The following is a 14917-nucleotide window of genomic DNA, read 5'->3' as shown; positions in this document are numbered from 1 at the left end:
ATGCCTTCATGATACTATGAATGTCTACGTGGTGAGTTTTGGACCTGGTTAAATATATGACAATACTTCTTACATGGTTGCAAATCCAGAACTGGTTCTTCCTTTGTGGTCCCAAATCTGAATAGAAAATCCCATCAAAAAAACTTGGCACAGTGTCTGAATACAGCCGGATGTTTGTCACTGCACTAAAAAGCAAGTACTGCTCTGTAAATGTAGGTGAAGACAATTTTCTCTCTTATTTACAGACAATCAGGATGGCTGGGATGGAAAACAGGAAAATGAGGAGCGTTTTTTTGGGAGCCAGGATATCTTAACTGAAAAAGACATGGAGTTATTTAGAGATATTCAGGAACAAGCACTGCAGGTAAAGTTAAATTTTTGGTGTCTGGCAGTAAGTACTGAATCTGTAAAAGAAATTTAAACGAACCCAAAAACCCTACCCCACCCAAACAACAAAAACCAACAAGAAATACAGACTCCGGATGAGTCAGCCTGTCATAGAAGCTAACGTGCTTGATTTCTGCTGCTTGAGGGTAATGGGGAACTGACCTCAAAAGGGCTGAATGATAATATAAAAGTGAGCGTAAGAGGTTAGGGTGGGCATCTAAAAAGCCATTGTGTCAGAACGTAAAGCTGTTAAACAGCTGGTAAAACATGTGCACAATTGAGGCAATAAAATATGGGGCTCTGCTAGCAGTTTGGGTCACAGGCCCTCTGGCTAGTTAAAACATTCTTTTTCTAGATACTTCAGCTCCTTATAGAACAGGATAGGGCATTACTGCGTGTGTCTATATGCATGTATATGTACATATACATGTGTGTGCAATATGTGTGTGTATCTCTCTACCTGTACATTTCAATAACCTGAATGGCCTTACGACTTAACTCCTTCTGAAGCCAAAGGGGTCAATTGAATTTATGCAGTGACTTCCCTGAACAGTGCTTCACTAAGTATAACTGTTCTTTTAAACTTCTCCAGGTATTTGACTTCTGTTTATTTACCTATGATTCTGTCATAGGCTGGTTTAATTCCACTACGCTAAATATAGACTCTGTACCAGAAGAGTTAATGAACAATGAATTGTGATAAGACTGAACTACGCTATGTGTAGACTTAGTAGCAGACTAAGGTGAAGTGCAGTTAACTCTTTTATTGAGGTGCAAATACAACGCTACTGCATAGGAAAAAGTTCTTTAATATGAGGGTGGTGGATCACTGGAACAGGTTGCCCAGAGAGGTTGTGGAAGCCCCATCCCTGGAGACATTAAAGGTCAGGCTTGATGGGGCTCTGAGCAACCTGACCTAGTTAGAGATGTCCCTGCTTATTGTAGGGGGTTTGGACTAGATGACCTTTAGAGATCCCTTCCAACCCAATACATTCTATGATTCTGTGATTTCAAACTTCGTTACAGGATTGATTTAAAAAAAAAACAAACAACTCAGCGTGTGCAACATTGAGCAAATTGCACATGAGACTGCAGCTTGTGACTTTAATTGTGTTTTAGAAAAATAACTGAAGATCTGAAACGAAACCTATGGAAATATACCCAGAATAGAGAAAATGCTAATCTCCAAGCATCTGCTTAGAAAAAGAAGCAAATTTTCAAGAGTTTGGTTGGTTTTGTTTGGTTTTTCCCCTGTGTGGGGAAAATACTTGTTGTAGATTATATGCCTTAAATTTAAGGCAGCTAGTTGGTTCGTTTTGGTGAGCAAAGGGATGACCGGGTTGTGATGCAGCTGATACAGGGACCCTGTGCATGTACACTGAGCTAACTGCCTCACCAAAGGAAATAGAAATACAGAGTGATGTATCAAAGGCTTTTGAGTGAGCCGAGGCAAAGATCCTGCATATGAAATGTTGAAGAAGAAAGTCACTCAGAGCTATCTGCAGCTAGCATAGAGGCTGAAGCAGTAGTCTGCTATTGAAGACTTAATTCTAATGGCTGTGATGTGTAAATAGTTGTATGGGAGATGAGTTTCTACATTTTTGTTGGGCATTCATTTGAAGGAGGAGGGGTTTGTTGCTGGAAAGAAGGCCCAGGTGCAGGATTCATTGTTGCAGGTACATGTTACTCTGTTTTCCTTAAGACTTGTCAGATGCTTGTGATAATTGTTTGTTATTGACCTATTGTATTGGGTGATAATAGCGATTCCTTTGAAACTACAGTGCAGGAAGTGCTTAACTATAGATTATCATAGCTATAAAGAGCTGCCTTCATAAACTGCTCTGAAATTCTTGTGTTGCATGCAACCTTATATCAGCTATGAAAAATGCAGAGGCTGTGCTTTCTTTTTCTCATGGAATCCTCACAAATAGGAAAAGCTTTTAGCACCCAAGATTGTGCTTATTTACAGAATCACAGAATGGTAGGGGTTGGAAGGGACCTCTGGAGACCATCTAGTCCAACCCCCCTGCTTAAAGCAAGTTCACCCAGAGCAGGTCGCACAGGATCGTGGCCAGGCAGGTTTTGAATGTCTCCAGAGAAGGAGACTCCACAACCTCTCTGGGCAGCCTGTTCCAGTGCTCTGCCACCCTCAATGTACAGAAGTTTTTCTCCATATTCAGACGGAACTGTCTGTGCTCCAGTTGCCCCTTGTCCTGTCGCAGGGCACCACTGAAAAGAGCTTGGCCTCATCCTCTTGACACCCACCCTTTAGATATTTACAAGCGTTGGTAAGGTCCCCTCTCAGCCTTCTCTTCTCCAGGCTAAAGTTCCATGTCTCTCAGCCTTTCCTTGTAGGAAAGATGCTCCAGTCCCCTCATCCTCTTTGTAGCCCTCCGCTTGACTCTCACCAGTAGTTCCGTGTCCCTCTTGAACTGGGAGCCTAGAACTGGACACAATACTCCAGATGTGGCCTCGCCAGGGCAGAGTAGAGGGGGAGGAGAACCTCCCTTGACCTGCTGGCCACACTCATCTTAATGCACCCTTAATAGTATCATCTTAATTCTTTTTCTTAAATACTGAACATATATGATATATATAATAATAATAATAATAATATCTAATACTTAAATACTTTAAAAAATTTTCTTAAATAGCACGTTTGTTATTAAATTTAGCTTTTGAGTTTCCATCCTAGTAGGTAGCCTAAGATGAAAGGAGAAACCTAAGGAATAAATCTGTAAACTGATGGGAGGATGGGGAGAAGTGGTTGTGAATCATATGCAGGTAGCAAGCTCTAAGACCTTATTTGGGTGACTACTGAAATATTCTGTTTATTTTCTGAGTAAGAATGAAAGGAAACACGAATCAGTTACTGATGGCTCTATTTGGAGCTCTTGGATTAAATATTTTCATAGGAGATTACTGTCCTTTTTCATCTAGGTAGAGCTCCTTAAGATGTGTATGCCTAGGGTTAGATCCTGAGGTGACTTCTGCCTATACCAGTCCCACTGAGGATACTTGGAAAAATGTTAATGTTGAATGTTAGGCTTTCAAACCCCAAACTGTTGTCATGGGTGTAGCAGTTTCATTCTGCTAGCATAAATTCACATGTAGGTGATTCACTGGAACTATTCACATCAGTTTCTGACCTCCTACATGAAACATAGTCACGTTTATTCATAGTTTTGCAGTCCAGGTGGTTCATATGATAATGCAATGGCAGTGGGAACATTTGGATTTCTAACTGGGTGAGTGACAGTCTTTTGAGAGAAGACCTTCATGAATTGGCAAAACATTTGTTTTCTTTGAAAGCAGAGCATTTAGTTGCTTTTTTTTAGTTCACATAAAATACACAGTTACTATCAGAGAGACAGGGGAAATAAAGGTTGTGTAAGTAATAATTTTTTTTTTTTTTCTAATAAATAATTTGAGGTTTTTCTTTAAGTCTTGTGTACTTATGATGAGAAGCAGGTAGCCATACCCTGAATATTGTTTTGGTAGATACTGCATTCACAGTAGTACATAGTCTCGGAGCTGGGAAGACACTGATGTGTTATGATAGATACTTGAATATTCTAGATCTTAACCTCAGGAGCAGTTTATGTGTTTCTGTTCTGACTATTGAAATAACAAGAAAGGAAATAGCAGTGGGACTGAAAAAAAAGATTTATTGAATCTTGTTGTGTACTAGTTTGTATTTAAAACCATGACATGCAATAGTGTGAAAGGTAGTGGAGGTATGTGGTATAACATTGCTTACTAATTCTTTTTGTGAATCACATGCTTGCTTGAAGTGTGACTGGTGCTGGGTTTTAGTGTCTGAAGGCAACATCTGCATCTTCTCATACTCTGAGAGTTCAAGTGGGATGGGCTGTGCAGACAATAATGTTTTAATTTATTTCAGTTTAGAAGTCTTTCACTTGGAAATTCACAAAAACTTTTTTTCCCCCTTGCATAGAAAGTAGGGGTGACTGGGCCTCCTGATCCACAAGTCCGATGCCCTTCTGTCATTGAATTTGGCAAGTATGAAATCCAGACCTGGTACTCCTCCCCATATCCACAGGAATACTCGAGGTATGACTGAACGTTCTCCTTTTGTTCTGCTTCAGTGTTTATGGGAAAGCTGTACTGCAGCAGGCGTAGAAATCTTAAGAAGATTCTATCTGAATGTGGGACAGAAGCAAAGTACACATAATCCAGATACTTCTCATGGTAGTTAATAGATGTCTTAAGGTCTTTTTAGGCTGAGTCAAAAAGTTGATAAGCACTCTGCAACAACCTGCATATGCTGTGAGCATTCGAACTGCCACAGGAATATATGATTAGATGGATTCCCAAAGAACTGACACACTCTGAAGAGGGAACAGTCTCAGCTAAATGACCTGGTACTGGGCTGTTATTAAGCATGTAAGTGTACTCTCAGAGTACATTGGTTCTTTACATGTGGTATCGTAGAATGGGTTGGGTTGGAACAGACCTTTAAAGACTATCTAGTCTAACACCCCTGCCATGGGCAGGGATATCTTTTCACTAGATCAGGTTGCTCATAACCCTGTCCAGCCTGACCTAGAACACTTCTAATGATGGGACATCTGCAGTTTGTCTGGGCAACCTGTTCCAGTGTCTGACCACCCTTATCATAAAAAATGTCTTTCTTCTGTCCCATCTAAATCTACATCCTTTCAGTTTAGAACCGTTGCCCCGTGTCCCATCACCACAGGCCCCAGTAAAAAGTCTCTCTTGGTCTTTCTTGTAAGTCCCCTTTATACATTGAAAGACTGCAATAAGGTCTCCCTGGTGCCTTTTCTTCTCCAGGCCGAGCAACTCCAACTGTCTCAAGCTTTCCTTATAGGAGAGGTATTTCAGCCTTTGGATCACTTTTGTGTCCCTGCTCTGGACCTGCTTCAACAGGTCCATTTCTTTCTTGTGCTGAGGACCCCAGAGCTGGATGCAGTGCTCTATGTGGGGTCTCACTAGAGTGGAATAGAAAGGGAGAATCGCCTCCCTCAACCTTCTGGCCACGCTTCTTTGGACACCACCAAGGATACAGTTGGCCTTCTGGGCTGCAAGCACACATTGCTGGGTCATATCCAATTTTGCATCCGCCAGTATCTCCAAGTCCTTCTCTGCAGGGCTGCTCTCAACCCGTTCATCACAGTCTGTGTTGATACTGGGGATTGTCCCAACCCAGGTGCAGGACCTTAGACTTTGCCTTGTTGAACTTCATGAGTTTTGCATGGGCCCAGTCCTCCAGCCTGTCAAGGTCCCTCTGGATGCCTCCAGCGAATCAACTGCAGCACTCCTCATGATAAAAAATAATAAATTTGTTTAGGGAATAGGATGTTAACTGTGTATTAAATGATTTGATTAGAAATCACTGTGTGCTATCTATGGGAGTTGAAAGAGAAAAATAAATAGAAATTTCACAGGAATTGCCATGATGTATTATTTTTATGCTGTATGTAGTTCAACACAGTTGAAGAAGAAATGTCTAATGTTGCACACTTTGGCGTCTGAAAGATTGTTCTGCTGTGGTGCGCATATCGTTGTTTGATGTTCTCTTGCTTAAGAACTTTGCAAGCTGTCTAAAACTGCAAACTCTCCGAACTTTAACTGGATTCAGAAAGAGAACTAACTTCTAAGGGCCATAGCTAGAGAGAGAAACTTAAATAAAACTCTTTATTCTACCATTTAATAAGAGTGTGTGGTCTGTTATAAGGAATTATGCTAGCTCTGCTATAGGCATTGAAGGTAACTGAAAATAGCATTCCTGCCCAAGCTAGAGTATGTAAATGGAGATAAATCACAACAGTATTGAGACACTTGCATTCAAATTGTTCCTGTCAGTGTAGTATGTAAAATGGTTTTAAAGCAAACAGGTAGATGGTGTTGTGACCCATTGCTCAGGGGTACATACAGCTGTCTGTTATGAGGAGGGAAGTGAGAGAATAGGAACTATTTATCTAATGCATCCTAGCATCACTAATGCAAAACTGGGGGGTTTTTTGCTATTTTTTCTAGGATTCTAATCGATGCATGTATTTCTTCTGACATAACTTAATAACGGGGAAGTATTTATGCAGGGCATTAAATACATTTTTTTGATATGCATTCATTACAGAATAAGTAAGTGAGTGCCATGACACCATGCATTCATTACAGAATAAGTGAGTGCCATGACACCATAGTAAGGTGGTTTTTGCCTGATTAGCACATACACAAGGTCAGTATGTACTGGGTTTGTTTTCATCAAGTTCTCTATCTGCAGGAGTGAGAAATTTTATCTTCAGTCTGTATTTTCAGTCTCCGATCTCTCTTTATCTTTGCTTACAGGCTACCTAAGTTGTACCTTTGTGAATTCTGTCTAAAGTATATGAAAAGCAGAACTATTCTCCAACAGCATATGAAAAAATGTGGCTGGTTTCATCCTCCAGCCAATGAAATTTACAGAAAAAACAATATTTCAGTCTTTGAGGTAAGTTAGAAAACTAAGCCACTCACTTTTCTCTATAAAATAGGGCCTTTAGCACTGAATCGTGTGAGAAGTTTTCCATAGTCCTAAAAATGTTCATTCTTGAAATGCAGAGTTGCTAAAAGTGAAGAACTACGAGTAAGCGGTGGGAGCTGATCTCATGTATAGGTTAGTCATCCATAAAACATATGAGAAGGCTGGTTTTGTAAAAATGCTTTTTCATTTTAGGAAAATTAATCTTAACTTCTCTTTTAAGCTAACAAATATAACGGTGACTTGTCCATGGCCTTTATGCTGTGGAAGTTTTGAGATGCTGCCTGTGACAGAGAAGTCTTCCTCTCATGTTAGATATTTCAAATGTACAGCAATACCCAACTGAAGCATATCCTTGCATGACAGCAAATGGAGTGACAAAACTTTTCCTCATTTCTGTAAGGTTGATGGCAACGTCAGCACTATCTACTGCCAGAATTTGTGCTTGTTAGCCAAGCTCTTCCTGGACCATAAGACTCTCTATTATGATGTGGAGCCATTTCTTTTCTACGTGCTGACACAGAATGATGTCAAGGGCTGTCACCTTGTTGGCTACTTTTCCAAGGCAAGTATTGGAGTACTTCAGAGGTGGAACTGCATTTGCTGTGGTGAGAAACGCTGCTAAGGAGTCTTTAAATTGTTGTAATTTAGGCCCTTGCATTATGTAATACGGGTAGAGACATCTGTTGCAACCAGATTTTATTTAGGTTACTTTCAGAGACCACCAGCTACTAAAACCATGTTTCCTCATACTGGTGAATAGCATATATTCTCTACGGAACATGTACTGCAGCTAGCAGTGAAAAAAAACCCAACTCTTCAAATGACTTCCTGCTCTTGGTGGTGATGGGTAGTACTGTTTGTGAGAAAGACATCATTACTAAGTAGTTCTCTCTCTGTTTCCTTCTGTAAATACATTGTTTTCCAAACAAGGCTGACAATTTTGCACCTCATTTCAAACCTTTTATTTTTTTTGACAGAATGGCCAAGATTTCAGATAGGCCTTTTCTTAAGATTTTTATCTGTAATGGTTTTCCTTACTTTTAAATAGCTTTAATTGAAGCATTTCCTTTCAGTCTTCAGAACAGCAGATTTGAGATTGCATTTTAGTATGCTACAGTTGCAACGTTTAAAGATTCACTGGAATACTGCAGGCTTTTTCAGTGGATTCAGATGGCTTCAGACTTATGCTTTGAACTTTATCTGCTATGCAGACCATGTTCTTTATTGTGTCTAAGCAGAAGGGTGGTAGTTATGTCAAGGTTTCACTCTTTTTGTTTTTCTGAACTGAAATGATGGTAATAGAGTTTTAATATTATTCTGTCTTTTAAAGTCTTTCCTTCACTCATGTACGTTCTTGTTCCTAAGAAACTTTGACTGGCTTTCTATTTCAGTTTTTGCTATAGAAGTAATTAGGGACTTGTCCAGAACAACTCCTGCTATTTCTCACTGGTCTTTATTTTTTGTCTTTTTTTTTTTATTTTTTTTATTTGCTGCTTTTTATTCCCAACAGGAAAAACACTGCCAACAGAAGTACAATGTTTCCTGTATAATGATTCTTCCACAATACCAGCGTAAGGGCTATGGCAGGTTCCTGATTGACTTCAGTAAGGAACTTTTTATTCACTTTTTTTCGTCTTTGTGCTTTCATATTTTAAAGAAAGGCTTCACTGTGGAAGAGGATATTTTTCAGATTAAAAATCATCTTGGGATAAAGAATTCTAAAGCTTACAAAATCATCTGAACTTCACAGTTTACTCTTACCACTGGAAGGCTTCAACTCTAAAGACAAATTGATTGTTTCCCCCCCTAAGCAACTTACGGTGGAAACCATAGGCGCGTGTCAGTGTAGTGTTTTTAGCAGAAGCTTACCTTGTGTGTGTAGTTCTTTCTACAGAAAGGCAACCCTAAAACTGCATGGTCTGTTGAAACCTTCAGCAGCTTAAGTGAATGAGTGTCTTAAGAAAAAGGTAGTCGTAGTTACATTGAAATTTAGCTTTGAGAGCAACAAAACCAGACATACTTAGGTTCTGAATGAATATTCAAGCAATCCTCAGATTCATACATCTCAGTAAGTTCTCAGCAAGTTCACAGGGCAGCTTGCCACTGTAACCATCTCTCTCTTATTATGTTGAGTGCAATCTAATATATCCCTCCCTGTAGACATGCTAATTTTGGAGTTAATGTCCAGAGGAAAAACCCTGCTGGTATAATTGTATTAGAATTATTTTTCTGGTAAATATCCTTCTGTAGATGAGATGTTGTTCTCTGAAAATATTAGTGAAACAAAGGAACTCGATGCATCTTGAGAAATCAACAAATGTGGGCTCTATTAGAGCAGTGGTGAGAAGACATATTTGTCAGCTGGTTTCCCCCTCCCTCCTTTGTCATACTGGGGAGGATATAACCTCTCGGTCTTCATTGAACCCGTGCAGTGTATCACAGACTTAAATTAAGTCGCTGCAGATAGAGCTTGGTACTCTCCAGTATGGCCTTGAAGTTTGACAGTATTTTCAAGAAAATTGTTTCCTGTATTAGTTTTAAATGGCTAAAATATGTTTTCCCTCTGTTGTATTCAAAATTGCTATTGCAGTGGGAGAATAGTCAGCAGACTGTTTGTATACTTCAGGCTCAGTATAGTTTCTAGGTAGGCAACTGCTGCCATCTCGTGGCATTGCCCATAGCCAATGTCTGATGGAAGTGTAGTTTAGAAATTTTACTCTATCATTGAGTAACAGGAGTTTAAACAAACAAACAAACCACTCAGTGTATCCTTCAAAATTATAATCTATATCTTGTAGTCAGCATTTAGCTACTTCCTGGAAAAATGCCTTTGTAGAAATTGGAGTGGAAACAGAAGCAGTGTGTGCTAATTTTTTAAATATTTTTTTCTTGTATATCTTTAGGCTATTTGCTTTCAAAGCGTGAGGGTCAAGCAGGATCACCAGAGAAGCCCCTGTCAGACCTGGGGCGCCTCTCATATATGGCTTATTGGAAAAGTGTAATATTGGAGTGCCTTTATCATCAACGCGACAAGCAATTAAGCATCAAGAAATTGAGTAAGCTGACTGGAATCTGCCCTCAAGATATCACTTCCACTCTACATCACCTACGAATGCTTGACTTCCGTAGTGATCAGTGAGTACAGAAGTCCTGTTGTATTTCCAAATAGCTGGAGATATATTTGAATGAAACTTAATGGTGTTTGGAGACAAGTCACATCTAGTAAGCTTGGTTTTATTTAAGACTTAAGCATCCAAATACTGTCTGTAGAGATTTATGATGCTCATGTGTGATGATGAATTGTTCGGTACCAAAGCTGGAACAGATTTCCAGCTGTGTAGCTCTGCAGCTGTGGAACTTCTGAGTAATTTGCAGCTGTGCAAGAAATCAAGCTGGTCTCTTGGCCTCGTTCTCTTCGGGTCCCTCAGCACAATCAGTCTAACATACTTGCAAAACAGAGCAAACAACAGCAACTTCCCTTCTCCAGAGGGAAATCTGTTCCTTTTTCCAGTCACTGAGCAGACATTTTTTTTCTGCTCTATTCTCTGTGCCTCAAAGATGCCATTAACTGTGTGAATTAACATGGGATGCTTGAACAGTGGGATAGATCACTGGGAGAAATTAGGTGTGTGGATGTAGAATAGAGGTAGTCTGCTTGCCCAACTGAGCGTACAACTCAAGTGAAATACTGGGAACTATTCTTGATTCAGACCGTAGCAGTTTTGGAAGTGGGGTTGTATTCTGTTGTGTTTTCTGTTAAACTTGGAACATATTTGGAAAACTTGAAGCTATTTGAGAACAGTTTTATGTCCTCATTTCACAAGATACTTTAATCAGAGATATTACTCACAACCCTCTGAATAAAATCCACTCTGGTAGTGGGACTGTAACTTTTTAAAGCAGTCCTTGCATTACCATTCACCTTGTATCTTTCACCTTGTGTTGGCTGTTCCCCAGTTGGCATATGCCTCATCCATTTAACAGATAATAAAAGTGATACTCCGCAGCTGAATGTTATCCATGGAAGGATGATGGCTTCACCACTAACAAGAAGTGGAAAGAATTTAATAACATTTCCTCAGTTTTAGGATGCTTTCTCTGGTAAACTGTCAGTACTGGAAACTGTACAATTTTAATGAGCTTTCTGTCTTCTCTGAAGTTGTTCACAGCAGCACTGATAGAGTACACAGATTTTTCTGTAATGTCTTATACCTGTTTCACGTGACAACATGTACAGTATGTAGCCTGTTGTTGATCAGAGTACTATTACTGTTTAGATTTGTGATCATTCGTCGGGAGAAACTTATCCAGGAACACATGGCAAAGCTTAGAACTAATGTCCGACCTATAGATGTGGATGCAGAATGTCTGCGTTGGACACCTGTTATAGTTTCCAACTCGGTTGTCTCTGAAGACGAAGAGGAGGAGACAGAAGATGGGGAAAATGAAGAGCAACAACAGCAGAAAGAAAAGGATCCAGAGACCAGCGTAAGAATGCATCTGTTACTTCTGTGTGGCATCTGGTTTACAGTCAACGCTTTTGAAGGCAATGCTAACATTTCAAATGCCAGGCTTGGGTATTTGGCATAATTTTAAAAAGCAATGCAGTCATGATTAGTAACTTTATAGTTTCAGATGAGAGACTAAAAATAGGAAAAGCATTGCAACGTAGTCTAGAGAAAGGTTAAGGACTATCTCTGAAAAGAGTTAAGGCTATTTCTACCCTTAATGATTTTTGCAGTATGTGATGGGGGAGGGGACGGTGTTAAAAAACAAACAAACAAACCCTAAAACACACCAAAACAAACAAACCCAAAACCAACCAGCCTGCCTCCCACTCTCAAGCAACCTGATCTGTCATCAAATTATTGAAATGTATTTAAGTTTGAAGGACCCAGAATTTCTGTAAGTGACAAATAGCATAAATGGAAATGAATCAACAAAAACTTTTAACATTTTTCACCAAAGTTTTTTGCTGTGTTCTTTTGCAAAACTACTAATAGCTTTAGAATTACTACCCACAGAGCAGTGAAGGTTTCTGAAACTTAGACTGCTGTCCTTGAAGGATTGCACTGTCACATCAGGTGATGAGCACTGACTAGAATACTAAGGCAAATTACATGCTGTTACCGTATTTACATTAAACTAACTGTGCATTTTAATGGAAAAAGAGCTTCAAGTGTGTGTTACTTTTTTATTGAAAATTACACAAACACTGTGTTTGAATGTAGCAAGATGATATTTGCATTCCAGCAGGCCACTGGATGGCTGCTGCTGACTGAAGTCACTTGTTAGGAAGACAGCTGAGGTACATTATCAGCTGGGAGGAAAGGAGTAGCAGTTAGCACTATTAGAATCTCATAAAGGTCTATTGTTTTGTTTTTCTTAGATTCTTAAAAGTCACTCTTGTTAAACTTTTCTGACTTCTTGCTCAAAAGCTTTTGTGGTCTTGAATTCAGGACAGACATGCATGCTTCAATAGGAAATGTGAAATCTATTTGTTTTTATTTAAATCAGATGGTAAAATCTGTGTCATGGGAGAAGAGAGAGCAGGAGCCTTACTCACCTGCAGAGAGTGAAAAAAAGCCAGACATTGTCGCTCCGGCCAATTCTGCACGGCCAAACAAGCACATTTTTGCCCTGGATAGTCTTCCTGCAAACAGTCAGCCATCTCGAAGAGGTCGATGGAATCGTAAGGGCAAAAAACTTCGGGAGTCATTTTGTGAGGAGTCAATATTGCCCACTGAGGACAAAACAGCAGTTCCCAGTGGACGATGCAGCGAGTGTGAGGAGAAATCAGCAGCCTCGCGAGGGCGGTGCAGTGACTGTGAGGAGAAGTCAGCGGCCTTGCAAGGAAGATGTGGTGAATGTGAGGAGAAGTCTCCAGCCCCAAGAGGCCGGTATGCTGAAGATGAGGAAAAATCAGCAGTTTCCCAGGGACAGTATGGCAAAGGTGAAAAATCTGCAATTCCCCGTCGGCGGTACAGTGAAGGTATGGAAAGGTGGAGAGGGCAGTTGAAAAAGAACACTGAGCCACTGAAGTGTAGATTCCCGGAGGATTGCGACAGATTACCCCGCCGCTACAGTGATAGTGATAGGGCACTTCTGAGGTGTTTTAGTGAGAGTAGTGAAGAAGATGATGATGAGCCTGTGAGTCCTCGATCAAGCTCTCCACCTGTTCTCACCAAGCCAACATTAAAACGAAAGGTGTGTGCCTTATTTCTTGTTGTCCTTGACTATATCGTGCCGTCTGTTTTGTCAGTATGTTGGTGTTTTCTGAAGGATTGTGCAATTCATGAGGTATGTGTAAAGTGTACAAGTAGTATCTGCTCAGTGTTCCAGAGCTCTGTCTGGGGGGGTAATTTCTGCTACCCTTTTGTAGTGGTGGTTTTTGTTGGATTGGGGCGGGTGGGGGTGGGGGGTGTGTGTGTGTGTGTATTAATTCTAACTTCTGTCATGTGCTTTTGATTTTTTTTTCCACCTTGGTTATTACAGTGCTCAGTCACACAAAACAGAAACAGATACAGTCCTGCTTTTAAAAGAAACTTGCAAAATACAAATGCTGTCTAAACAACTAAAATCACAGCATAAAATCTTTGGAATGATTTATCACGGAGATGTGAATTCTGTCAACATGACCAAGAAAATCCTCTCTCTGTGGGTTGCTGTACTAAAAGCTCTCTTCTATATCGTCTTTGCAGCTTATTCTAAACTATTCACATCTATATTGTAGTGTCTCTGAACTTTCAGCTGTTAAGGATGGGCTGTTAGCTCAGCTGTTTAAATGATTTATACTATTATACAAGCGTCAATATAGCAATCTTCATGTAAGTCAATATTCTTGCCTTGTATTTGACATCTGTCTTGACTGAAGGCAGGTGCCGGTCACTATTTCTAGTGAAGTTTGGATTCCAGAAGGGAGCCCTCTGGTCCTGCTTAGGCTGTTGAACTCTGCTGTTCACGTTTTCTGTTTATCAGTGTGTTATTTCTACTGCAAGTCATGAAATGTCTTCTCTCTTCTCCCACTGTCCACTTTCAGAAACCAATTCTTCATCGGAAGAGGCGAGTCCGCAAGCGTAAGCACCACAACAGCAGTGTTGTCACTGAAACAATCTCAGAGACCACAGAAGTGCTGGATGAACCGTTTGAGGACTCGGACTCTGAACGACCTATGCCTCGACTAGAGCCTACATTCGAGATCGAGGAGGAGGAAGAAGAGGAGGAGGATGAGGAAGAGGAGAATGAACTTTTGCCCAGTGGATACTTTCGGCACTTAGCCCCACCAGACACACTCAGGCATAGACCCTCTTCTAAGAGGAAGTCCAAAGATGAGGAGGAGTCTGATGACACTAATGGTATGTTTGGTGGTATGCTGTTGAAAATTTGATATAGATAGCGTGTCAGTGAGTGTCAGGTGACAGTAGCTCATGACGGAACAAGCTGCTTACCTTGTCTTATAACATCTAGCTAAAATGCAGGGTTAGGTGTAAATTACCAGTCAAAGCCACCTCAAACATTCACAAGCCTTATGAAAATGTGGTGCATGCTTCTAACTGTCTTATTAGCAATGACCTGATCACAGGGTATCCTTTTGATTCAGCGTTCCTAGTGGAATTGGTATCTGTGATTGTGGAAGAACCTATTCATCAGGGTTGCTTACAGAAATAAAACAGAAATGAATTGAAGAGCTCTCAGTTTTCTGTAACAAAGAGAAATAATAAATTGTCTCTTTTGAGATCCTGTTCTTCATCACATTGCATGTCCTGCCTCTCAGCTTCTCATATCTCCTTAAAGTTCTCCGATTTCAGTTTGTAAAACAAAATTTTTTGGTTGGAACTGGTTACTTAGAGTAACTTAGAGAGCACTGACAATTCAAAAGAAAAATCTGTCATTCAGATGCTCCATTAGTAATCTTCATTATGGTTGTTATATTTCTGTTCTCTTGATGGTCTACATAGTGCAAGGCAGTCAACCAAATAAAAACTAAGAACTGTGTGAGAGAGAAGTATGGTGCTGTTATCC

At 40.1% G+C, this 14917-nt stretch overlaps 1 protein-coding gene across 1 annotated transcript in view; it reads left to right on the top strand.

Moving 5' to 3' along the window:
- The window catches only part of KAT6A (lysine acetyltransferase 6A), a 48585-nt gene that overhangs the window by 26275 nt on the left and 7393 nt on the right, over positions 1 to 14917 (top strand). Inside the window, exons 8-16 of the mRNA XM_086477033.1 lie at positions 246 to 364; positions 4346 to 4461; positions 6721 to 6862; positions 7296 to 7457; positions 8406 to 8499; positions 9799 to 10030; positions 11173 to 11383; positions 12413 to 13102; positions 13935 to 14250. Coding sequence (XP_086333159.1) covers positions 246 to 364; positions 4346 to 4461; positions 6721 to 6862; positions 7296 to 7457; positions 8406 to 8499; positions 9799 to 10030; positions 11173 to 11383; positions 12413 to 13102; positions 13935 to 14250 — 2082 coding nt within the window. The remainder of the gene's footprint in view (positions 1 to 245; positions 365 to 4345; positions 4462 to 6720; positions 6863 to 7295; positions 7458 to 8405; positions 8500 to 9798; positions 10031 to 11172; positions 11384 to 12412; positions 13103 to 13934; positions 14251 to 14917) is intronic.

The sequence above is a fragment of the Leptosomus discolor genome, chromosome 23 (genome assembly GCF_034619465.1).
Source record: "Leptosomus discolor isolate bLepDis1 chromosome 23, bLepDis1.hap2, whole genome shotgun sequence".
NCBI lineage: Eukaryota > Metazoa > Chordata > Aves > Leptosomiformes > Leptosomidae > Leptosomus > Leptosomus discolor.
The sequence above is the reverse complement of the archived record's forward strand: the minus strand, read 5'-3'. Positions and strand labels throughout refer to the sequence as shown.